Source organism: Staurois parvus, unplaced genomic scaffold, assembly GCF_062004578.1.
Source record: "Staurois parvus isolate SC_StPar_1 unplaced genomic scaffold, SC_StPar_1.0 ptg000298l, whole genome shotgun sequence".
Classification (NCBI taxonomy): Eukaryota; Metazoa; Chordata; class Amphibia; order Anura; family Ranidae; genus Staurois; species Staurois parvus.
The window spans coordinates 2328628-2355006 of record NW_028318094.1 but is presented as its reverse complement, the minus strand read 5'-3'; the positions used below and the strand labels follow the sequence as shown (position 1 = coordinate 2355006).

The 26379-nt window shown below is 43.9% G+C and overlaps 1 protein-coding gene across 2 annotated transcripts in view; it reads left to right on the top strand.

Moving 5' to 3' along the window:
• The first annotated feature begins 15038 nt into the window (after positions 1–15038).
• The window catches only part of GLRA1 (glycine receptor alpha 1), a 201646-nt gene continuing 190305 nt past the window's right edge, over positions 15039–26379 (top strand). For both annotated transcript variants that reach the window (XM_089682807.1, XM_089682805.1), the window contains exon 1: positions 15039–16080. In XM_089682807.1, the coding sequence (XP_089538933.1) occupies positions 16025–16080 (56 nt within the window). In that variant the 5' untranslated portion in view covers positions 15039–16024. The remainder of the gene's footprint in view (positions 16081–26379) is intronic.

The following is a 26379-nucleotide window of genomic DNA, read 5'->3' as shown; positions in this document are numbered from 1 at the left end:
CCGCCTCTTCAGCAGCCAGGCGAAGAAGTAGTGGCGAGGAGAGTGGCTCGGTAGCCGTCTAGAGACAGGTCTGTCTCCTGACCCACACGCAGCCGAGGGGGCTAGTAGTGAGGCGGAGACCCTAATTGATGATGATGAGGCTGATCGCACTTGGCAGCCTCGTCGTCATCAGGCTATTGCTTCCGCATCATCAGGAGAAGAGGGTGCCAGCTTGGCAGCGAGCAAAACAGTCGGTGGGTTGCCCAGGAGGCAGCAGGGTCGCAGCAGTGTCAGTGGAGGCAAACGGCCACGGAGTAGAGCACCAGCTCCACTGCAGCCTACCACCACGGCCAGTAGTGGTGCCAGTGTGCACGGAGGAAGTAGCAGTCAGCCAGTGAGGAGTAGCGGGGGCAAAGTTTCCTACTCGGCGGTGTGGCAATTTTTCGTCAAGCCGCCCGAGGAAGTAAACGTAGCCGTATGTCGACTATGTGGCCAGAAAGTCAAGCGTGGCCAGGGGGCCCATGTTGGGACTACAGCGTTGCGTCAGCATATGCAGCGTCGCCATTCGGTGGCCTGGGAAAACCGTGATAAAGATACGGCGGTTCTGCCTGCCCCAGCCCCCGCTCCATCACCCGCTCCGTTACTTGCTCCGTCACCCGACGTCAATCGCCCTCTATCAGCCAGTCAAGGCTCCAACACCTCTGCTGAGGGGAGTTGTCGCTCGTTGGCATCTTCCGCTCGTTCAGATGCTCCTTCTCCTGCTACTCCTCTTCACGGATTCCAACAGCAGTCTTTCTTGGAATCCGTTTCCAAGAGACAACAGTTTGCGAGCACGCACCCGACGGTGCAAAAGCTGAACGTCCTCCTGTCCAAGTTGCTGTTGCTGCAGTCCCTCCCTTTCCAAGTGGTGGACTCAGCACCTTTCCGAGAAATGATGGCTTGTGCCGCGCCGCGGTGGAGAGTGCCAAGCCGGCATTTCTTCGCCAAAAAGGCAGTGCCAGCCCTGCATTCAGATGTAGAAGAGATGGTGGGCCAGTCTTTGAGCATGTCGGTCTCTGCCAAAGTGCACGGCAGCGCCGACGTGTGGAGCTGTAACTACGGTCAGGGACAGTACATGTCATTTACGGCCCACTGGGTGAACGTGGTGCCGGCACAGCCGCACCAGCAACTTGGACAGGTCACGCCGCTTTTGCCTCCACGTTTGCACGTCCTTGGTCCAGAAAAGATGTCCGCCTCTACCACCTCTTCTTCCGCCGTGTCCTCAGCCGCCACCCCCGTGCCAAGTCCCATTACCCGACCGGCATATCACATGTGCAGGGCGCAACGGTGTCACGCTGTGCTGCACCTGGTATGCCTTGGCGAACGTAGTCACACAGGGGAGGAACTTCTGAGTGTAATGAACAGAGAAATCGACAGATGGCTGTCTCCGCGCAAACACAAAATCGGAACCATGTTGACCGACAACGGAAAGAACATGGTGTCTGCTCTGCGTCAAGGAAGGTTGTGCCATGCGCCATGCATGGCTCACGTGTTCAATCTGGTTGTCAAGCGGTTCCTAAAATCCACCATCCCACTGCAAGACATCCTTAAAATGTCACGTAAACTTTGCATGCATTTCAGCCATTCCTACACCGCAAAGCACACCCTCCTTGAGCTGCAGCGGCAGAACGGAATTCCACAGCATCGCCTGATCTGCGATGTTGCAACAAGGTGGAATTCAACCCTACATATGTTAGACCGCCTTTACGAACAGCGAAAGGCCATCACCGATTTCCTGATGTTACAAGCGGATAAAGGTACTCCCCTGTGTAACTTAGATGTCAGCCATTGGCAGCTCATGCGTGACACCTGCCGCTTGCTCAGGCCCTTTGAGGAGGCCACGCTATTCGTGAGTCGGCAGGACTATGGGATGAACGACGTCATTCCTCTGTTGCACGTCCTGGAACAAATGCTGTTAACAATGGCTGGTCAGGGTGCGGTAGACGTGGCGCACAGATCTCAACGCCACATGACCCCTGTGGGGGCAGGACAGGAAGAAGAGGAGGAGGTAGAGGAGGACATTGGTGCTCAGGAATTATTGAGTGAAATGGGTGGTTTTTCCACTCAGCGGACAGGAGTGGAGGAGCAGGAGCATCTGGTAGAGGAGGAGGAGGAGGAGACAGAGGACCCAGATGCACCGTGGCAGTATGCTGTGGAGATGGAGGCAGGGAGTCCCTCGCATTCCTTGGCACAAATGGCCCATAGCATGCTCGCTTGCTTGCGTAGCGACAGCCGAATAATAACCATCAGACAGAGGGATGACTTTTGGCTGTCCACCTTGTTGGACCCTCGCTACCGTTCAAAAATGGTGGCCTTTTTCACACCTGCTGAGAGGGAGGCCAAAATAAAGTGCTATAAAAACCACCTATGTAGTCAGTTGGTCTCTGCCTTTCTGCGCCAACGTCCATCCTCAGACACTGTGGGCCCTGTGCGCTCGCGTTCCGCTGCCATGGCAGCAGGGGAGGGGTGGGGTGGTAGGAGCAGTGGCAGCTCCACCAGCAGCGGCTGCCTCAGTCTGCAGTCGATGATGAGTAGCTTTCTTCACCAGCGCAGTGAGGAAACTACTAACCAGCCGCAGCAGCATTAGGTGGACCTGGAGCAGGACCTCAAACAACAGGCTTGGGCCTACTTGGACAGCACCCTGCCAACCGAGGTAGACAATCCCCTTGACTACTGGGCAACGAAACTTGACCTTTGGCCCCAACTAGCTGAATTTGCCCTTGAAAGACTGTCATGCCCGGCCAGTAGCGTGGCATCGGAGCGCGTGTTTAGTGTGGCAGGAGGTATTGTAACTCCGCGGAGGACACGACTGTCCACCCAAAGTGTGGAGAGACTCACGTTTGTAAAAATGAATCAGGCGTGGATTAGTCTGGATTTCAAACCACCAGTTCCTGACACAACTGACTAAATCCGCCATGAATCATGCCCCAAACATCTTATTATTTTTAACATAGGCCTCTGTATGGCCTTCAATTTAAGCTGCTTACGCTTCGCCACTCTGCCATGGGCCCCTTTACCGCCTCCTCTTGCTGCTGCCAGGTCCAGAGTGTCTCATGGGTCCCTGTACAGCCTCCCATTGCTGCTGTCTCCATCGCCACACTCTGCCATGTGCCACTTTCAGGTCTCCTCACACTGCTGGTGGGTTCCATTTTGTCATAGGGTGCTGGCAGATTACGGGCCTCCCATTGCTGCTGCCAGGCCCGTAATCTGCCATGGGCCCCTGTACCGCCTCCTCATGCTGCTGCCAGGCCCATAATCTGTCATGGGCCCCTGTACCGCCTCCTCATGCTGCTGCCAGGTCCAGAGTCTCTCATGGGTCCCTGTACGGCCTCCCATTGCTGCTGTCTCCATCGCCACACTCTGCCATGTGCCACTTTCAGGTCTCCTCACACTGCTGGTGGGTTCCATTTTGTCATAGGGTGCTGGCAGATTACGGGCCTCCCATTGCTGCTGCCAGGCCTGTAATCTGCCATGGGCCCCCGTACCGCCTCCTCATGCTGCTGCCAGGTCCAGAGTGTCTCATGGGTCCCTGTACGGCCTCCCATTGCTGCTGTCTCCATCGCCACACTCTGCCATGTGCCACTTTCAGGTCTCCTCACACTGCTGGTGGGTTCCATTTTGTCATAGGGTGCTGGCAGATTACGGGCCTCCCATTGCTGCTGCCAGGCACGTAATCTGTCATGGGCCCCTGTACCGCCTCCTCATGCTGCTGCCAGGCCCGTAATCTGTCATGGGTCCCTGTACGGCCTCCCATTGCTGCTGTCTCCATCGCCACACTCTGCCATGTGCCACTTTCAGGTCTCCTCACACTGCTGGTGGGTTCCATTTTGTCATAGGGTGCTGGCAGATTACGGGCCTCCCATTGCTGCTGCCAGGCCCGTAATCTGCCATGGGCCCCCGTACCGCCTCCTCATGCTGCTGCCAGGTCCAGAGTGTCTCATGGGTCCCTGTACGGCCTCCCATTGCTGCTGTCTCCATCGCCACACTCTGCCATGTGCCACTTTCAGGTCTCCTCACACTGCTGGTGGGTTCCATTTTGTTATAGGATGCTGGCAGATTACGGGCCTCCCATTGCTGCTGCCAGGCACGTAATCTGTCATGGGCCCCTGTACCGCCTCCTCATGCTGCTGCCAGGCCCGTAATCTGTCATGGGTCCCTGTACGGCCTCCCATTGCTGCTGTCTCCATCGCCACACTCTGCCATGTGCCACTTTCAGGTCTCCTCACACTGCTGGTGGGTTCCATTTTGTCATAGGGTGCTGGCAGATTACGGGCCTCCCATTGCTGCTGCCAGGCCCGTAATCTGTCATGGGCCCCTGTACCGCCTCCTCATGCTGCTACCAGGCCCATAATCTGTCATGGGTCCCTGTACGGCCTCCCATTGCTGCTGTCTCCATCGCCACACTCTGCCATGTGCCACTTTCAGGTCTCCTCACACTGCTGGTGGGTTCCATTTTGTCATAGGGTGCTGGCAGATTACGGGCCTCCCATTGCTGCTGCCAGGCCCGTATTCTGCCATGGGTTCCCGTACTGCCTCCTCATGCTGCTGCCAGGTCCAGAGTGTCTCATGGGTTCCTGTACGGCCTCCCATTGCTGCTGTCTCCATCGCCACACTCTGCCATGTGCCACTTTCAGGTCTCCTCACACTGCTGGTGGGTTCCAGTTTGTCATAGGGTGCTGGCAGATTACGGGCCTCCCATTGCTGTTGCCAGGCCCGTAATCTGCCATGGGCCCCCGTACCGACTCCTCATGCTGCTGCCAGGTCCAGAGTGTGTCATGGGTCCCTGTACGGCCTCCCATTGCTGCTGTCTCCATCGCCACACTCTGCCATGTGCCACTTTCAGGTCTCCTCACACTGCTGGTGGGTTCCATTTTGTCATAGGGTGCTGGCAGATTACGGGCCTCCCATTGCTGCTGCGAGGCCCGTAATCTGTCATGGGTCCCTGTACGGCCTCCCATTGCTGCTGTCTCCATCGCCACACTCTGCCATGTGCCACTTTCAGGTCTCCTCACACTGCTGGTGGGTTCCATTTTGTCATAGGGTGCTGGCAGATTACGGGCCTCCCATTGCTGCTGCCAGGCCCGTAATCTGTCATGGGCCCCTGTACCGCCTCCTCATGCTGCTGCCAGGCCCATAATCTGTCATGGGTCCCTGTACGGCCTCCCATTGCTGCTGTCTCCATCGCCACACTCTGCCATGTGACACTTTCAGGTCTCCTCACACTGCTGGTGGGTTCCATTTTGTCATAGGGTGCTGGCAGATTACGGGCCTCCCATTGCTGCTGCCAGGCCCGTAATCTGCCATGGGCCCCCGTACCGCCTCCTCATGCTGCTGCCAGGCCCGTAATCTGTCATGGGTCCCTGTACGGCCTCCCATTGCTGCTGTCTCTATCGCCACACTCTGCCATGTGCCACTTTCAGGTCTCCTCACACTGCTGGTGAGTTCCATTTTTGTCATAGGGTGCTGTATGGCCTCCCATTGCTGCTGCCTCCACCGCCACACTGTGGCTCCACACTCTGGTTTTGGCCCCGTGACTGCCCAAATGAGTGAAGTGTGCGGTGATTCTAAGATCGACGGCACTCATCTGCATGTCATACTGACTGACAGTATTATTTCTCTTCCCCAGCAGACTCCAAGGGCATTTAAATTAAAGGTACAGTGTTCTGCACTAATATAAAAGCTCTCTGAAGCGTAGAAACACCCTTTTTATAAGTTAAATTCGCAGCGAATATATTCGCCTCGAATCGAATTTATTCCTCGAATTCGCCGAATCAGCCAAATCGAATTTTTGAATACTTCGCTCATCTCTAGTAGTAACCTCCAGCTCTGCTGATCCCCCACTCAGTAGCATCCCAGAAACACTCTAAAATCTAATGGAAAGCCTTCCCAGAAAAATGGAGACGTTTATAGCCACAAAGCAGGAGGTGGGGAGAGGAGTTAGTGAAAACATGCCTATGATTTGGAATGGGATGTATAAAAATCTTATTTAGGTATTATGGTCAGGTGTTTACAAACCTTTAACTTTGTAATGTATGAGCTAGAAATATACTGTTTGTTATGTTGCTTCCGAAAGCATAACCTGTTATCCAGTGAAAAGGTTGACAGAATAAACAGACAGTATAGCCTTATATATACTGTATATGCACACCGCTCTTGAAAAATAAGATTTTAGTCAATATCTCAATGAACACAAGAACAATTTCCAAAATTTTCGACAAAACTGACTTTTATAGAACATTTGTTTTTAGCTCATTACATGAAAGTAAGGTTAATAATATAGCTTAAGATTACAAAATCTTCAGTTTTACTCAAATTAGTTGATGCAAAAATGAATACTCTCCACAACAAAAACTACTACATCTAGTATTTTGCATGACCTCCATGATTTGTAAGGACAGCACAGCACAAAGTCTTCTAGGCATGGAATGAACACGTTGGCAACATATTGCAACATCTATCTTTTTCCATTGTTCAAGATGAACCTCTTTTAGAGCCTGGATGCTGGATGGAGATTGATGCTCAACTTGTCTCTTCTGAATCCCCCATAGGTGTTAGAATGGGTTCAGATCAGGAGATATACTTGGCCACTGAATCACTTTCACCCTGTTCTTCAGAAACGCAACAGTGGCCTTAGATGTGTGTTTTTGGATTATTATCACGGAGTGATGGTAGCATCTTCTCTTTCAATATAGAGCAGTACACCTGTAAATTCATGATACCATCAATGAAATGCAGCTCCCTGACACCAATAGCACTCATGCAGCCCCATAGAAGGACACTGCCACCACCATGTTTCACTGTAGGCACCATACATTTTTTGTACTCCTCACCTTTACAACACAATACAGTTTTGAATCCATCAGTATCAAAAACATTTATTGTGGTCTCATCACTACAGAGTCCCAATAGCCTTCTTTTTTCAGCATGGGCCCTGGCAAATATTTGGTGGGATTTTTTGTACATGGCTCTTAGGAGAGTCTTCCTTTATGGACAACACCCATGCATGTCATTCCTCTGCCGTGTACACTGTATTGTGTCACAGGAAACGATGACCCCAGTTTGGATTTCTACTTCTTTAGCTAACTGCAATGAACTTGCATTTTCTTCAACCCTTCTCATCAGAAGATGCTCTTGTCGAGGTGTTAACGTCTGTGGACAGCCTGGACATCTCTGTGAGTTGGTTGCAGTTCCATCTTTGTTAAATTTTTGTATCACTTTTGCTACAGTATTCTGACTGATAAATAAAGCTTTGCTGATCTTCTTGTAGTCTTCACCTTTCTTGTGTATGGAAATTATTTTCTTTCCCAGGCCTTGTGACATTTCTCTTCCATGTGGTGCCATTGCTGACAGCATGAAATGGGAAGGGGTTTTCTTTAAGTAACGCCATTTTATAATCAGCTGTCTGCTGGGCACCTGTTTAATGAATAATTAGACTCACCTGTAGTTGAATTCTTGTTAATTAGGATTTTGTTGTCTAAGGCTGGCCGTACATCATACAATTTTCTGTCCAATTTCTGCCCAATTTCCTTTAGATTTACCTTCAACTATGTAGTGCAAGAGCCTGCCTAACTGGATACAATTGAAAGTGTTGTTAGGGTTGACCTCATATTATATGGTTTTCAGTAAATCTAAAGCAAAATTCTCAAGAAAATTGTATAATCTATGGCCAGCCTAAAATGTAGCTTTGCTCCTAAGACTTTCATTGGGGTGTATTCCTTTTTGCAACATGGTCTGGAATGTATTTTGTAGGAAAAATACTTTTTATTGTGTGTGCAAATTAAGAAATTTTGTTTGCAATCAATGGCCTGTATTTGTGGGAGTACTTTGTAGTATATTGCCCCATAGAAAACGTTGATTCTGAAAAGAAAGTAAAGATTTTCTGATAAATCTGTTGGGGTCTACTCATTCGTGCTGAGCACTATATATATATATATATATATATATATATATATAGCATTTCTTTCCAATATATACAGTGAAGGAAATAAGTATTTGATCCTCTGCTGATTTTGAATGTTTGCCCACTCATAAAGAAATGATCAGTCTAAAAATCGAATGTTATGTGTATTGTAACACTGAGAGACAGAATAGCAACAACAAATTCAAAAGAAATGCATGTCTAACAGATTATGCACTGATTTACATCTTCATGAGGGAAATAAGTATTTGATCCCCTTCACAAAACATGACTTAGTACTTGGTGGCAAATCCCTTGTTGGCAATCACAGAGGTCAGATGTTTCCTGTAGTTGGCCACCAGGTTTGCACACATCTCAGGAGGAATTTTGGCCCACTCCTCTTGGCAGATCCTCTCCAAGTCATTAAGGTTTGGTAGCTGACGTTTGGCAACTCGAACTTTCAGCTCCCTCCACAGATTTTCAATCGAATTAAGGTCTGGAGACTGACTAGGCCACTCCAGCACCTTAATGTGCTTCTTTTTGAGCAACTCCTTTGTTGCCTTGGCCGTGTGTTTTGTGGCATTGTCATGCTGGAACACCCATCCACAACCCATTTTCAATGCCCTGGCTGAGGGAAGAAGGTTCTAATTGCCCCGTCCATCGTCCCTGTGATGCGGTGCAGTTGTCCTGTCCCCTTAGCAGAAAAACTCCCCCAAAGCAGAATGTTTCCACCACCATGTTTGACAGTTGGGATGGTGTTCTTGGGGGTCATAGGCAGCATTCCTCCTCCTCCAAACATGGAGAGTTGAGTTGATGCCAAAGAGCTTGATTTTGGTCTCATCTGACCATAACACTTTCAACCAGTCCTCCTCTGCATCATTCAGATGTTCAGTGGCAAACTTCAGACGGGCCTGGACATGTGCTTTCTTGAGCAGGGGGACCTTGTGGGCACTGTATGATTTCAATCCTTGTCGGTGTAGTGTGTTATCAATTGTTTTCTTGGTGACTGCCTGGAGATCATTGACAAGATCCTCACATGTAGTTCTGGGATGATTCCTCATTGTTCTCATGATCATTGACACTCCACGAGGTGAGATCTTGCATGGTGCACCAGACCTAGGGAGACTGACAGTTGTTTTGTGTTTCTTCCATTTGCGAATGATTGCACCTACTGTTGTCACCTTCTGACCAAGCTGCTTAGCAATAGTTTGGTAGCCCAGTCCAGCCTTGTGTAGGTCTACAATCTTGTCTCTCAAATCCATGGACAACTCTTTGGTCTTTACCATGGTGGAGAGTTTGGAATCTGATTGTTTGATTGCTCCTGTGGACAGGTGTCTTTTATACAGGTAACAAAATGAGAAGAATTCCCTTTAAGAGACTGCTTCTAATCTCAGCTTGTTACCTGTATGAAAGACACCTGGTAGCCAGAAATCCTGCTGACAGTATTTCCCTCATGAACATGTAAATCAGTTCATAATTTATTAGACATACATTTCTTTTGAATTTTTTGTTGTTATTCTGTTTCTCAGTGTTACAATACACCTACCATTCAATTTTTAGACTGATCATTTATTTGTGAGTGGGTAAGCATTCAAAATCAGCAGGGGATTTTATTGGCATTCAGAGTGCTTTAAAAAAAGTGTCCAATGCCACATTTTGAAGCACGTGTAAACAAGCCCTTACTTTTTTTGTCACTGATCTTTAAATAATACATCAAGTCAAAACTTTTTTTATAGTTTTGGATAAAATGGGAAAGAATTGCAACTCATGTTGGGGTTTTACTGCTTTTCAAAACTCTATCAAAGCAGATTTTCTTTGCTGACAATAGTTTCACCAAGCTTCAACAGAGATAGCTGTAGAAATACAAATCTAACATGGGTTCTAGCCTCCTCCCACTTTACTAAAAAAAAAGTATTTTTACTTCTGTCTGTATTACTGTAGGAGAGTTCCCCTCACTTTTTGTAAGGTAAAATGTTGTCAACAGGACAGGAAGTTAAGATAAATCTCTCTACTGGAGCCCAGAATAATAATAAAAACCTAACAGGGGTTCTTCTATTCCACCACTCTATCCATAACTAAGAAAAAAAATTTGGCTGGACATTGCTGGACATATCATGGATTGCCATCTCTACTTGGAATTACTGTGTACATGAATGTTCACGGTGATTCATGGTACTGAAGCCACACAGTCAGGGAACTAGCATTTTCAGTCTGCAATGCCTGACTACATATTTAGAAACAGGTTATTTACTCTACTAGAATTCTTCTTTACATGCATACATGTAAAGGTATTTTTGATAGGAGCACTGGAGGATCATTACACTTAAAACTGAATATTTTGTTATAGGTGAAGCTTGGTGCACTGAGCCAGCTGCTGGCATTTTTTATGTCTTGGGTGATTCAACAGTGAAATCACCCTGCTATGAGCTGACGGTTCAGTATGAATGCCCGAACTTTTGTCTGCTTGACCACCTGTAGAGCTTGAACCAAAAATCATATATGGAAGCAATATTTCTACTGCTTCTATATGTGACAGCTTTCCACTGACACTGTTTCTTAAGGAAGCCATAGATGCTAGAACCCATGGTATCCCTTGGAATCACTGACATCACTGGGAATCCCTGCTTCTTCTAACCACTCGACCCCAGGCCAATTCTGACATTTCTCACATACATGTAAAAATCTCCAATATTCTTTTCCCTAGAAAAAGTCTTAGAACCCCAAAATGTTTTATTTATATATATATATATATATATATATATATATATATATACAGTTGTGTTAAAAATAATAGCAGTGTGTTGAAAAAAAGTGAAAAAAGCTCAAAATCCTTCTAATAGCTTTTATTTCCATGTTTTCCCCTCTCCAACCAACTTTTTAATCAAGGTACGCTGTTCTTCTGAACAATGTCTGAAACGACCCATTTTCCTCAGAATTTCAGAGAGAAATGCACTGTAACCAGCATGTACAACATTTGCTGCCTTCCTTCCTTAAATAAGGGCAATAATTGCCACCTGTTTTTCAAAGAATGAATGACCTCACTAATAGAACTCCACACTGCTATTATTTTGAACATGCCCCTTTCAATTAGTGATTCAATTACACAGAATCAGCAGCATGCATGTCATGTCTGTTGGGTCTCTTGGATTTCTATTACTCTACTACACCTGCTAGTAAATTATTTGCCATGTAGAAATATCATTTCTACCAAAAACAGTGATTGATCAGGTTAGTGATGTCTGACTGCTATTATTTTGAACACAACAGTATATATATATATATATTTTTTTTTTTTTTTTAATTCTAGTTTTTTTCTTTAAGCAGAAGCCCTGGAGAATAAAACGGCTGTTGTTGCAATTTTGTATTTTGCATGATATTTGCAGTTTATCAAGTGCACAAATGCAAATTTTCAGGACAAACTACATGTTAATGAATTTTAATGCACATAAATACAATGTAATACCAACTGTGGTAAGATATAAAAAAGATGTAATGCCATGCAAATAGATACCTAACATGTCACATTTTAAAATTGCATCTGGCCATGGAACGGTGACAAACTATGGTACTTAAAAATCTCCATAGGTGAAGCTTTAAAAGCCTTTACAGCTTACCAGTTTAGAGTTACACAGGAGGTCTGGTGCTAGAATTATTGCTCTTGCTTTGATATTTGCAGTAATACCTCACATGTGTAATGCAGTTGCTGTTTACATACTGTATGCATGCAGGACCTACCTGCAAATGAGCATGGGGGGGACAGGAGTGCTTTAAATTTTGTTTATATCATTATTATTATTATGATATTATTGGTGTTATTATTACTATTTTTTATTTTATTTAAATTTTTTTACACTGTATTTTTTTCTTTTTTTTTTCAACTTTAATGCTGTCATGAAGAACATCCCTTGTTAAAGCATGGGCTGTGACAGGTGCTCTTTACGGAGAGACCTAGGGTCTTTTAGACCCTAGAACTCCACTCTGGCCTCTAGAACGGCCGATCAAAACAAGATCGGTATGATATGCTACCTTACAAGTTGTTAACAGCTTGTACATCTCCAAACCAAAACCTAACTGACAAAATCCTCATCGTTTCAAGTTTGTGACATCATAAAGGGGGAGAAAAACATCACTTCCTCTCATTCTGTGTACAGCAGCTGATGCCAGCGGTCAAAACGGTCTTGGGCTCCCAGTGGGATGGAAAAGCCCAGGAAAGGCAACAGCAGCAGGAGGGGGGGGGCTTTCTGCTGCTTGTAAAAGTGATTGAGCAGCTGTTTAGCCACTCTGATCACTTTTACCATGTAGAGAATGTCCAGCTGAAGAGAACGGTACTGGGATCGCAGTTCAACCATGTTCCCAGTATAACTACCTCAATACAAAGCTGTATATATAGGTGCAGCGGTATGCAGGTGGTTAAACAAATGGGTGGGGATAGCAGTGACATCACTGCCTAAATATGGCAACTGGCACTGTCACCATTATTCCTGCCCCTCAGGGAGCTATCATTTGGCTATGAGTAATGTCAAGGTCAGTATTGTATGCCAGGCAGTCATTTTTTTTTTGTCGGTAGGAGGTGGACATTGTGATTGATAATTAGTTTAGAAGGGAGCTTTATTGTGATTTTTATTTATTTAATGAAGGACTTGTCAAATGTTTGCCATGGAGGGTTCAGGAAGAGAGGGGTGTACGCTTATCCCCCTCCCCTTTCCTGGCTAGACAGGCTGCATTCGTGGCATAAGGGTCTGGTATAGATTTTTAGGGGGACTTCACGTGTTTTTTTTTTTTGCGTGAGGGAAACCCATATAATCTACTGTATACCAGGTTCAAAGGACCTCGTGTGTATTTTGGTTAGGGGCGGGGGCTCACAATTTGTTTTTCATTCTGTAGGATGTGGTACAACAAAAAGGGCATTAAAAAAAAACTAAACAGTTTAAATTGCTGGCAAATTACATTTATTGTCAGCTTCTTAATAAAAAAAAGCAAGAACACACAGACCCCTGTAAATGCCCCCCAAAATACATAGCAGACCCTTGTAGAGCAGTTTGTGTACTGTTTTTTTTTTAATACAAAGAAGATGGCAATGAAATGTAATGTGGCAGCAATTTTAAAACTTGTATCCTTTGTAAATGTCAGTGTTGCTGCAGCACTTTCTGTACACTACAGAGGTGAGCCCCTTTACAGGCAGGATTAGGCATATTATTTTAAATTATATCAAGATTTTTAATATTTCACTTTAAGCATTTAAAAATCACTGCTCCTGGCCTTATCAATTTAAAAAAACATTGCATTTGTGCATGTTATCCAGGGTAGTGCCCAACCCCATGCCATTCCATTCCATTATGATACCCCCTAGCCTATTAGCCCAGAAAATGGGCATTTTTAGTTTAGCAGACATGGCTTCCATTGATTTAAATGGGGTTTGAGTTCAGCAACTTTTTAGAAGTTCATGAAACCTTGTTTGAACTGAACCCAGGGCAGTTTGGCTCATCACTACCTACCAAAACTACTAACTCCATCCCATCCAATTGGGAATTTTTGGATGTTCTTTCACAACTTTACATGTTTCATCTCTTTTTGTTGCATTCTTAAAGTGGAGCTCCACTCAAAAGGGGAAGTTCCGGTTTAAGGCTTTGTCTCCTGCTCCGCATTAAGGATTGGCACCTATGGGAGCTGGTGCCCAAATTTGACAGGTACCCACTTCCAGTGCGATTGCCTAAGGCGATCGGAAGCAGAAGTTGTCCTCCCCCCTCCCTCCCCGGAGTCTTCTAGGACACATGACAGGTCTCAGAAGAATACGGGACCATTCACAAAGCACAGCGATTCTCGCGCATGCGCAGTGGGCATCCGGCTGTGAAGCCGCAAGTTGTCACAGCCATGTGCCAACACTGAAGAGGCCAGCACTGGGGAGAGAAGATGGCCAATGAATTGAGCCGTGGTGAGGACACTGCTGGACCGAGGGACAGGTAAGTGTCTACATTTTAAAAGTCAGAAGCTACAGTTTTTGTAGCTGCTGACTTTTTTTTTATTCAACTGGAACTCCTCTTTAATATTACTAAATTAAGAGTCAGTTCACACCATTCCATGTGTGCTTCCTGCATTGCCTTCAAATCGCACTGCAGTTGTGATCTGCAGCAGGTGTAAATATGAAGTTAATGACACCCAAAGGTAGGCTGCGAACACAGTGTGTTTGCCTGCACTGGATCTCATGGTATATAAGTACCACATGATCTGGATGCAAGGAGCTTCCTAAAGTAGTGCATGCACTGCTTTTGGTGAGGTGCAATTTCAAACCATTTGAAATAAATGGACTCAAATGACACCACACAGAACTGCATATGAATCACACAGGAACGCACAGTGCATTCCTGTGTGATTCTTGTTGTGAAATGGACCTCAGTAAAAAAAATTCCTGTTGTGAACTGGACCTCAGTAAAAAAAATTCCTGTTGTGAACTGGACCTCAGTAAAAAAAATTCCTGTTGTGACTGGACCTCAGTAAAAAAAAATGAAAACCAGGATATAACAAACCTCTTGTACTGGCTACAGCAGATGTATACACTCAGAAACTCCGGAAACCATCTCCCCAAGAGATATACTAAGCTGTCAGGTGGTTTATTTCTCCAGCAAAAGCCGAAATACCAATTTGGGGTGGACTGACCGTTGAATGTTTCTGGTCACTGCAGTCCTGAATAGGGTTAATGTTCACTATGTCAGCTGTTTTTTCCAAGGGTTCAACCTTGACATCCCTGAGCGATGGATTTGCTGCACATTACTATCTAGGATCAGGGTGTTGCCACAAGATCTCTGCAAGCATTTGCTGTGCATGCAGCAGACGTAAATGATTAAGCCATAAATACCACAACTGCCAAAACATCCCTTCTGCCTGAAAAATAATCCACACTGTACAGGATTTAAGCACCGCGAGGCACAGTAGACCAGGATACAGAAAGAGCCAGCAAGCTCACAGTTAACACATTCAAATGACGGGCAAACCCACCGTCCAATCCCAGGGTGCCCAAGGCATTTTGAAAGGAGGAGGGCCAATAAGAATCACCAAGAGGAGGGACTACTAATGCTGGAGAGCTTTTTTTTTTTCTCATCATTTTACCTATTTTAGTTTAGTAAATTACTGCAGTAAGGAATATGCTAAGAAGTGCTGCCTTCTCCTGGCTTACTATGGGGCAAGAAGCAACCTCGGACAGAGCATGCCCCCATTGACTTGCTGCTGTGCCCATACAGTGCCCCAAGACTGTAAAACTTAAAAAAAAAAAAAAGCTACAGCTTGCTTATTGACTTTCTGCCCCAAGCAATGGGACAGGCTCAGTCCAGCCTCAGACACACAGCAGAGGAGAGGAACAGGCAAGGCTGAAGAAGTCTTGGGGGGATTAGGGGGTGACAGATCTGGAGGGACATACCTGGACAGCCCAACCAACACTTTTGCATGGGATGTCAGACAAACTGCTGGAAGAGAAGCTGAGCTGATTTGCTGCTATGACTTGCTTGCGCTGGCAGAGCTCAGTGGCCGGCTGCTAAGTCACTTTGTATGGGCAGGACGCGTCAGGAGGAAGGAGCCGCTGTCCGCGGTGCTGAAAGGGGGAGCCGCTGTCCGCGGTGCTGAAAGGGGGAGCCGCTGTCCGCGGTGCTGAAAGGGGAAGCCTCTGTCCGCGGTGCTGAAAGGGGAAGCCTCTGTCCGCGGTGCTGAAAGGGGAAGCCTCTGTCCGCGGTGCTGAAGGAGGAAGCCTCTGTCCGCGGTGCTGAAACGGGGAGCCGCTGTCCGCGGTGCTGAAACGGGAAGCCTCTGTCCGCGGTGCTGAAGGAGGAAGCCTCTGTCCGCGGTGCTGAAGGAGGAAGCCTCTGTCCGCGGTGCTGAAAGGGGGAGCCGCTGTCCGCGGTGCTGAAACGGGAAGCCTCTGTCCGCGGTGCTGAAGGAGGAAGCCTCTGTCCGCGGTGCTGAAAGGGGGAGTCGCTGTCCGCGCTGCTGAAAGGGGGGAGCCGCCGTCCGCGCTGCTGAACGCTCGTGCACTGCCTGCCTGTGCTCTCCAACGAGGGACGTCTACTGGAATCCGATCTTCAGCACTTTTACCGCTGGACAGCCACCCACAGAGCCGGCAGCATGTGCAGCCTGAGTGCACTGGGCATCTACCTATGGGAGACCCTTGTATTCTTCAGGTAATGGGAGGAAGGGGGGGTTGGGGGTGTTATTGAAGATCTTAAAGGCTGATGAAAGATTAGAGGCGCTTGTTTAATCGCAGACAGTGTGTGTGATTTGTAACCGGCGTGCTGTACCGACTTTATGTAATTAGTGCTGCAAAATCTGTAACCGCAGTGCTGATGAAAACACCGTAGGCTTGTGGAGGCAGGAGGGCGGCCACTGCCGAGAGTCTGCGGGTACTGCAGCCCAGAGCCTGCCGCTGTCTCGTTTTTCCCTGCCCGGTGTCCGCTTAGCATGCCTTTTAGAATATTAATATTACATGCGCGGCATAATCAGGCGTACATTGCCATGATAGGATCGCAGCTGACACACTGTAAAAAAGATAAATTAGCTCCAGTGGGCAAGGTAACCTTCAGCTTGCTCACTGCAAAACAAGATGTTGCTTTTTTTTTTCTTTTTTTTCTTTTGGAGCAGCAGTCTCTATTTTCTCTGTAACTAAACTAGCTGATATACTCTGCTATAAAAGGCGAATTCATTATTAAAGGCATATTTTTTTATGTAAATAGTTGCTGGTGTCATTTTTTTTTTTAAGATTGTGGTTTGCGCTCTGTTGTTGTTTTGATGTTGTTGCAATTTATTTTTATTGTTGTTATTGCGGGGTTTTCAGCTGCGTCCTACGACTGTTCGATCTCTAAAAGCTTTTTACGAATGAAATCAGCGACGCAGTAGTGAAATTCCAATGGGTCGTTAATCACGTTTGTCAGAGTTAAGTCATCGCCCAACTAGGAGCCAGATACAATATTTCCCATTTGTTTTGCGGTGATAGTTTGTCCTTTTTTTTTTTTTTTTGCTTTTTTGAAAGTAAAGATGACCCTAGGAAAGAGGAGGGGGGTCAACTGGTTGTCATAAGCTAATTGTTTTCAATCATAAATTGCAGAGTTATCAATGTAAATGATGACTTAGAGGGGGTATTTACTAAAACTGAAGAGTGCAAAATTTGGTTCAGCGCTGCATTGAAACCAATTAACTTCCAGGTTTTATTGCCAACGCTTAAGTAAACAAGCTGAAGTCAGAAGCTCATTGGCTACCATGTACAGCTGCACCAGATTTTGAGTGCTCCAGTTTTAGTAAATCAACCCCAGAGGGGGATATTTACTAAAGCTGAAGAGGGCAAAATTTGGTTCAACACTGCATAGAAACCAATTAACTTCCTGGTTTTATTGCCAACGCTTAAGTAAACAAGCTGAAGTCAGAAGCAGATTGGCTACCATGTACAGCTGCACCAGATTCTGAGTGCACCAGTTTTAGTAAATCGACCCCAGAGGGGGCAATTTACTAAACTGAAGAGTGCAAAATCTGATTCAACTCTGCATACAAACCAATTATTTTAAAGGTTTTATTGCCAACGCTTAAGTAAACAAGCTGAAGTTAGAAGATGATTGGTTACCATGCACAGCTGCACCAGATTCTGAATGCACCAATTTTACTCCAAAGACATGCTGGTAGGTTAATTGGATCCTGTCTAAATTGGCCCTAGTATGTGTATGTATGAATATAAGTTAGGGACTTTAGATTATATGCCCCTTGAGGGTTAGGGACTGATGTGAATGTACAATAGATACGTAAAGTGCTGCGTCAATTGATGGCGCTATATAAGTACATGTAATAAATAGTAGATCGACCCCAGAGGGGGATATTTACTAAAACTGAAGAGTGCAAAATCTGGTTCAACTCTGCATACAAACCAATCAGCTTCCAGGTTTTATTGCCAAAGCTTAAGTGATCGAGCTGAAGTTAGAAGCTGATTGGCTACCATGCAGAGTTGTACCAGATTCTGAGTGCATCAGTTTTAGTAAGTCAGAGTGTTTTCCTATTTCGAATGATGATTTAAGAACCATGTTTAGGATATGCATCAGCTGAGAAGGATTATTATTATTATGAGTCTATACATAATGACTTTGAACAGTTTTAGTATAATTTAGCAATAGTGCACTACTAATAAATGTGATGGAGGTTGAAGCCCTGTGACAACTATAAAATTAAATAGAAAAGAAAAAGTACAGCAAAACTGAGTAAAGTAATAGAGAGGAAAATATGGTGTGATTTCCTGTAACATTGGAAGTAATGCCTCTATAGTTGTACCTGTTATGCTGAGATTAGAATTGCTGTGTATACTGGATTACTGTGTCTCCACACCACCTTGAACAGCAGTAATATATCACTTGATGGTGCATCCTTTATTACTAATAAGTTGCATATACACTCTCTGAGCCATGCTAGAACCTGTAGGCCTTGTCCATGCTGCTAGCTGACGTATGATTTTCTTACGTGCCCCATCAGAATGCTGTGTGCATCAGAGTACGTGCCCCATCGGAATGCTGTGTGCATCAGAGTACGTGCCCCATCGGAATGCTGTGTGCATCAGAGTACGTGCCCCATCGGAATGCTGTGTGCATCAGAGTATGTGCCCCATCGGAATGCTGTGTGCATCAGAGTACGTGCCCCATCGGAATGCTGTGTGCATCAGAGTACGTGCCCCATCGGAATGCTGTGTGCATCAGAGTACGTGCCCCATCGGAATGCTGTGTGCATCAGAGTACGTGCCCCATCGGAATGCTGTGTGCATCAGAGTATGTGCCCCATCGGAACGCTGTGTGCAGGCTGCGGTAGCTGTTGCAGGTGTGATAGATTCCCCCCGTGGTCATCACATTTCTTAGCCAGTTTAGTTGCTACGTAAGAATGGAAAACACGCTACAGACCAATAGCTTTAAACTAGACTTTCATAGACTACTTGGAGTATATGTTTTAAATCAATCTCTATACAAAAGGCATATTTATCAAGTTTAACCAATAAGGATTTCATGTACGTTTTCCTGACGATGGGACATAAGGCATCCTGAAAGCTTGCATCTTTAATATAGGCTATTACTAATAAGTTGCATATACACGCTCTGAGCCATGCTAGAACCTGTAGGCCTTGTCCATGCTGCTAGCTGACGTATGATTTTCTTACGTGCCCCATCAGAATGCTGTGTACATCAGAGTACATGCCCCATTGGAATGCTGTGTGCATCAGAGTACGTGCCCCATCAGAACGCTGTGTGCATCAGAGTACGTGCCCCAGCGGAACGCTGTGTGCATCAGAGTACGTGCCCCATCGGAATGCTGTGTGCATCAGAGTACGTGCCCCATTGGAACGCTGTGTGCATCAGACTACGTGCCCCATCGGAACGCTGTGTGCATCAGAGTACGTGCCCCATCGGAATGCTGTGTGCATCAGAGTACGTGCCCCATCGGAATGCTGTGTGCATCAGAGTACGTGCCCCATCGGAACGTTGTGTGCATCAGAGTACGTGCCCCATCGGTAGCTGTTGCAGGTGTGATAGATTCCCTCCGTGGTCATCACATTTCTTAGCCAGTTTAGTTGCTACGTAAGAATGGAAAACATGCTACAGACCAATAGCTTTAAACTAGACTTTCATAGACTACTTGGAGTATATGTTTTAAAACAATCTCTATACAAAAGGCATATTTATCAAGTTTAACCAACAAGGATTTCATGTACGTTTTCCTGACGATGGGACATAAGGCATCCTGAAAGCTTGCATCTTTAATATAGGTCAATAAAGTGTATCACTTAAACTCCAAACTTTCTGCATTAATCAGTGACTAACTCGATAGAGTATTCTACTACAAGTTTTTAATGTAACTGCAATTGGATATAAACTTCAACCTTGCTGAATTATTTTGTAAGCAATTATCCAGCATTTAAAAGACTGCCCTTAACCCTTTGAACTGTGGGTAACAACCAAAAGAATGATGTTGCAAGTGGAAGCAGCAGAAATTAATATTTTTATGCAGGATTGCTGAGCTTTCTTCTATGTGACAACATGAGATGTATGGAGGTGCTGGAATGCCTCCTAGTAGAGCTACTACTTCTTTGACTTGAGTTTGGGCCCTCAAGATGCCCCCAAGGGTGCTCCTCTGGGAGCTATAGCAGGCAATTCCCAGTAGGAAGAAATCCAAAGCCTAAACCAGATCATGTTGACAAGCTTTGGTCTCCCATTTGGCCTGACTCTGGAAGCTGCCATAAACAGCTATATTTAGGAGTAGGACATAGGGGAATTTGACTGAATTTTCCTTGTACTTCCTACAAGATTATTGGTCTACAAATAAAGTATTGAAATGGTGATGATTGTCATTGGGAGGTGTGTAATTATTGGTGTCAGTTAAAATTGTTTCACACCATAGAAATACAGGAAAGAGCGCTAGATCAAAACCAGATGAAAAAGTCCAAAATAAATTGTTTGTTAAAAAAAAAGTAATATAAACCGAGCAACATGTTTCGGCAGTAAAACCGCTCTCTCTTCATCAAAGTCCAACACAGGATAAAATTTGGATGGGCTCAGAGAAAACAATGACTTCACGGACGTATATTTGAACCAGTATTGAACTCTCCTCAAGAAGTAACAACTTGGCAGCAGTTACTGAGCAACTATGGAGCAATGAAGGATGGCAGTGCTGCTCATCAATATTTAACCCCCCTGGCGGTATTCCCGAGTGTAGCTCAGGGTAAACTTTCTGTACCAGAAGCGGTAACCCCAAGCTACACCCGGGATTACCCTGCAGCATTGCTCAGGGATCCCTATTTCCCTTACCTTGTCCTTTGATTTTAGAACCACTTGCAGAATTGAGTGATAATGATTTGTGGGGAAATTCACCATCAGACACTGAAAATGATTCTGCGACTAAGCTCAGTGATGTGCGAACTTGGCGCTCTATTTCAAATTTCAGTGTTTTTGGTTTGATTATATTATTGAATTAAATGTATTATTATTATTTTATTTTTTATGATTATTTATTATATTATAATTTATGATTTCGTATTTAAAATTTTATGATACCCGGGATGTTTACTAGACTCTTGTTCAGACAGATTTCAGTGAGTTATTCCTAAGAATTACAAGCCTACAATAAAAAAACAACACATTTCCATGCAAAAAAATTTACCGCTTTGAGCACAGAAATACTGACATAATAAGACCACTAGGGAGGTTTAATGGGAAAAAAGGACTTTTTTTACCAACAATTAAAACAATCTTGGACATTAATTTGGTCATATACATTACATAGGTTAAATGCATTATAAACCCTTCTACCTGCACCTTGTGCTTTTCACTTGCATAAAATGTGAATTGAGCATGTAGTTTTATGGTGTCATTTGTTGCCTTGTACACACAGCCTATAGTACAGTAAATCCTCACATTTCTTTGTCAGCTGTTTCTGTTTGTGTTCAAACAAGAGGCACAGGGAATGGAATTGGTTAATGCATGACCTCTGTATGTGGTATAAAAACTTGCACTTCATGTGAAGAAACCACATATCCCACAATCCTTGGGTCTCTCAGTTTAGTGTTCTGAAGGTGAGAGATAAATAGTAATTAGACCTGACACAGACACAATGGGCAGATCAATGAAGGCAAGAGCAGTCTTTTCTTCACATTAGCACTCTCACATTTGATGCAGCACAGAGGAAAAGGCAAGTCATGGACTGGACACTGTAAGACCCAGAACCAGAAGTTTCCTGTCCCTTTAGTGAAAAAGGACAAGCTATGTGAATGATTACTTGGACATAGGGCAATAGATCAGCCATGACACTATAAGATGTGAGACCACCATTAGTAGGTAAAGCAAACAAATGAAACAGGAAATATAACTACACTAATACCTAGTTAAATCAACAAAAACATTTGAAATTGTACAATGGCTTTAAAAAAATTCACATGTCCACTGAGTTCAGCCAAAGACAAAAATAAATTAAAACCTGCATCCTCAGAATCTTAAACTGACACAGTTGTTACAGAGGAAGGTAAAATAAAAGTATACAGTGTGATCAAATTTTCTAGGAAAAACAAACCTTTTGGATCCCAAAAGGCATGATCCTGCAAGGACATCATATGACATCAACCTGGGATAGCAGTGCTCCCACCCGCAATATAGTTAAATGACAGTTAAAGTGATTGAAAACCTCAGACATGAAGTATGAACAAAACATATCCCTCTATAGTCTGTACTTGTCTCAATTAAGAGCACTCAGTGTCATTTCTGTCCACTGCTTCATTCCTCTGCTATCAGCATGAATCGTTTATGCCAATTTTTTCTGAAACCAAGAGAAAAAGGTGCTAAGGGAGGGAGCTCCAGCTGATTGACAGCCTCAGCTCTGTTCTTGTGTGTTGTATGAAAGGGGGTGTGTCCCTTTCCTACAATCAGCTATCACAGCTCTCCTCACTGAGCTCTGCAGAGTGTATCGCCAGCTCTCTGCTGCCTATTTTCAGACAGCTCAGGCGAGCTTTATAAAGTCAGCACTTTAAGTGGATGTAAAGAAGAGAACTTGCAGAAAAACAGGTACAACTTATGTAGAAACATTTGTTTCATCTCTGTGTATCACCTGAAACTAATCACTTCACTGGGTATATATAAAGGCTTACATCCACTTTAACTATGAATGTTTTTAAATGCCCTTTCACATATAATAACAGTATGTTATGCTTCCTTGCTATTATTAGGCACCTATAGACATGAGACAGCAGGTGGATGTTATGAGAATATTCTAATAGCCAAAGCTCTGTTATATCTATTATAGATCCCAATACATATGTATGCAGCTATTCATCTGGTATTAGGCACCTATAGACATGAGACAGCAGGTGGATGTTATGAGAATATTCTAATAGCCAAAGCTCTATTATATCTATTATAGATCCCAATACATATGTATGCAGCCTTTCATCTGGTATTAGGCACCTATAGACATGAGACAGCAGGTGGATGTTATGAGAATATTCTAATAGCCAAAGCTCTATTATATCTATTATAGAAGCTAATACATATGCATGCAGCTTTTCATCTGGTATCCATGTGCTGTGCCCTTCAGCATCACACCTATCTCCTGGCATTGAAGAATTATGAAGTGTTGGCCAAACTTTTTTTTAGCCTGGATATTCACAATTTTGTCTGATGTTTTTGTCACATAGAACACAAAGTCATTGGAATATGTCAAAAAGTATGTGGGTTAAATGTCAGTGGCCAGTTGTGTAAAGCATACTTCCTTTTAAGCACCACCTACAGGTCTTCTAACAAGGGTCTGGAGGTACCTGAAGGTTGTACCTTCCTTATCTTAAAAGACCAGTTATGAGACCTATGTACAGTGCTTTTCTCCAGATCACTATGGAGATTAAAGGAAAGTACAAATGTTCATGACAGTTTGTCAGGCACCCCATAATAGTTTGTGTGCATAAGGGGTATTGCTTATCCTGGGGATTATAAATCCAGTGTAAGCAGAGCAAGGCCCCTGAATATGATGTGAGCCTAGGTTCACACATATGTGGTCTGAATTTTCAGTTTTGGTGCGAGTGTCATCCTGGTTCACATATATGCATTTTTAGATGCGGTTTGCACTGTCTGAATTTGATGACAGTGTATTGAACAGCAAAATCAAATTGCACTGCGTAGAACTCGCACACGACCCTTTTTGAAAAATTCAATGCAACTCAACCGCATATATCTGAATGCCCCCTTAGGAACACTGTCATAAGAACTTGGACAGTGCAAACCACATCTAAAAATGCATATATGTGAGCCAGGGCTAAGGGTTGATTTTATGTCCACAATGAGTGCTGACCAGACATGTTTAGGTTATAATTTTAGCTCCACTATAGGTTCTTTATAACTGTAGCTGTGCAGTAACTATGATTACTACTTTGAAGCTAAATGGAATCTGGTTTCTCCCCATTTCTTACCTAGATTATGTACATAATTATCAATAAGGTTTTAATGAAGTTAGATTACTATTTTTTTGCAAAGCTGCAAATAAACCACAGATGTGAGCAAATTGGGTAAGTGTTACCCTAAAGGCAAATACTGAAATATAGTACTACCTTGAGGGTATGCTGAATTGCATGTGATCACAGAGGGCCAATCAGCAGTCTGCAGTGCATTCTGGCAGACAGATGTTTCACAATTAATCTATTTAGAAGCTTATGAGTATGCTGTATGCCACATTTTATATTTTTATCTGCCAAGAAAATTTCAACTTGGGATGCTTTATGCTGACGTGACAAAGTTACATGAGATAGGATCATGCTGCGATAACTTCAGTCAGCAGAACATATATGTATTTATAACTTGACAGTTTGGACAGGGGTTTAATATCCTTTTAGCCCAAGTTTGATGTGTGTGTTTTCAAGCGTGGCATTTTTATTTAATACTGTTAGTCTTAAATTAGAGGGAAACTGCAATGGCTTTGAATATTTTTTCACATTTATTTTGAAGTGTTCAAATTTTTTAAATCATGTTTTATATTTTTTAGTGTTTATAGCAAATCTTTTTTAAATATAGAAATGTAGAGGTCTATTTATGAAAAAAAACAAAAATTGCATTCTGCATGTCTCAACAGTCATGCAAGCATAATGAATAATACTCGTAATGTTTGTAAATAGTTTCTTTGTTGCCTTTCACCAACATTTGATTCTAAGAGAAAACTAGCCAGAAGAACATAAAACTTAAATAAAAAAAAAAGAAAACGCATGGGATCCCTCTTAAAATTCATCCAGGTCTTTTAGGTCTGGTATGGACTGGGATCCCCGTGACATGTCATGGTCATGTCCATATTTGGTCAATGAGGCCAATGTCACCCAGTCCTCAAAAGCCAGGTATGAATTAAGAGGGTGACCCTGCATGGTTTTTCTTAATTTCGCAATGCTGGAATCCATTTTTTTTTTTTTGGTTGAGGTTACCCAATAGAAAAGACTGGGTAATGAATTGTATTTTTAAACATACATTTTACAGCTGCTTTGTAAGATATCATTAGGTCTCATAGATATGGGCATCAGAACACACGTCCAGATGCATTTGGAGCTAATTGCTAAATGCATCTAGAAGAATGTAATGCTTTTTCATGGCTGAATGCACACTAAGCTTTCAACAGCATCTAGATGCATTCAGTCTTGCTGTTTTTGCATAACAAGGATCCGTTTAGCCTGGTTTCACGCTGATAAATGCATATGAACACATAAACATTAAACACAAGAGAAATGGATGCGGAAGGCATAAACTTTGTTTATATTTACCATATAAATTTCTCCTATGTTAAATGTAGGGGGACCTTGTTCATGAGGCTTTAGCCCTGGTTCACACCTATGCTTTTTTTTTTGCATTTTGAAGAAACTCACTACAGTCCATTGAACATGGTTTCCTGTGGGACATGTTCACATCTATGTGTTTTGAGTCGCTGCATTTTTGGATAAGGTCAGGGACTTTTTTTTCCTGCAGCAGATTGCAACACACATATGTGCAAACCAGGCCTTAGATGAGATAGCACCGAGAATGGTATAGGGCACTTTAAAAACTCCTCAAAGTAGATGTAAACACAACCACTAAAAGCTCATATATGTTAATTTCAAAAGTCTTTTTAAATATTTATAAATTTGTAGTTTTCATTAAAATAATAAAATAAAATAAAAAATGAGCGCTGGATGTGAAATGAGAAGAGCTGCTAGCATGAAAGGTAAAAACCTCTAAAACCTTCTAAAAAACATATAAAATAAACATGCAGCGCTAGAAATGGAATAAGAGCATAGAACATATAAAATCATATATGACTGGGTCAAACTCTTAATAATAAAATATGAATGACCGTCTGTGGTTTTCTCATAGTCTATAGCAGCAATCAAAACATATCAAAATGAGTAAAATAGGTGAATGAATGCACTAGGGCATTTTGCAAAATAGAGTTGTGATAACCGTCCCAAGTTGGCGTTTAAAGGTGCATAAAGTGAAGCAATATACAATTAAAGTATAAGCAGTGGAAATCCGTGATGGTGGTGTTAGGATATATGGATGTAGATTGCACTAACCAGAGAGCGCAAGTAAATGCACATTTGAGTACATTAGGACCAACTCCTGGTCATCTGCACCTGGTTACTGGAACACCGGGTCATCTAGTGGGCATCAGTAGGATAAGCAGCACACCATCAGGGCATCCAGGCACCAGGATTACACTTATTCAGCCACCATGTTGCCATGAAAGTCTTTTGCTAAGACAATTCCTGTTATCAGGTGACATCCATCTCCCAGTTGTGCTCCCACATTGTCGACCTGTCACATGTTCCATTAATGGAGAGCCAGCTGTGCCAGCACACATTGTGCAGACACTGTCTATCCATTGCTGGAGCCTGTGCATATAGACAGAAAGTGACTGAAAAAAAGGGCTGGAGAAGGTCAACAGCACTCAGACAGAAATAAAAGAATAATACAAAA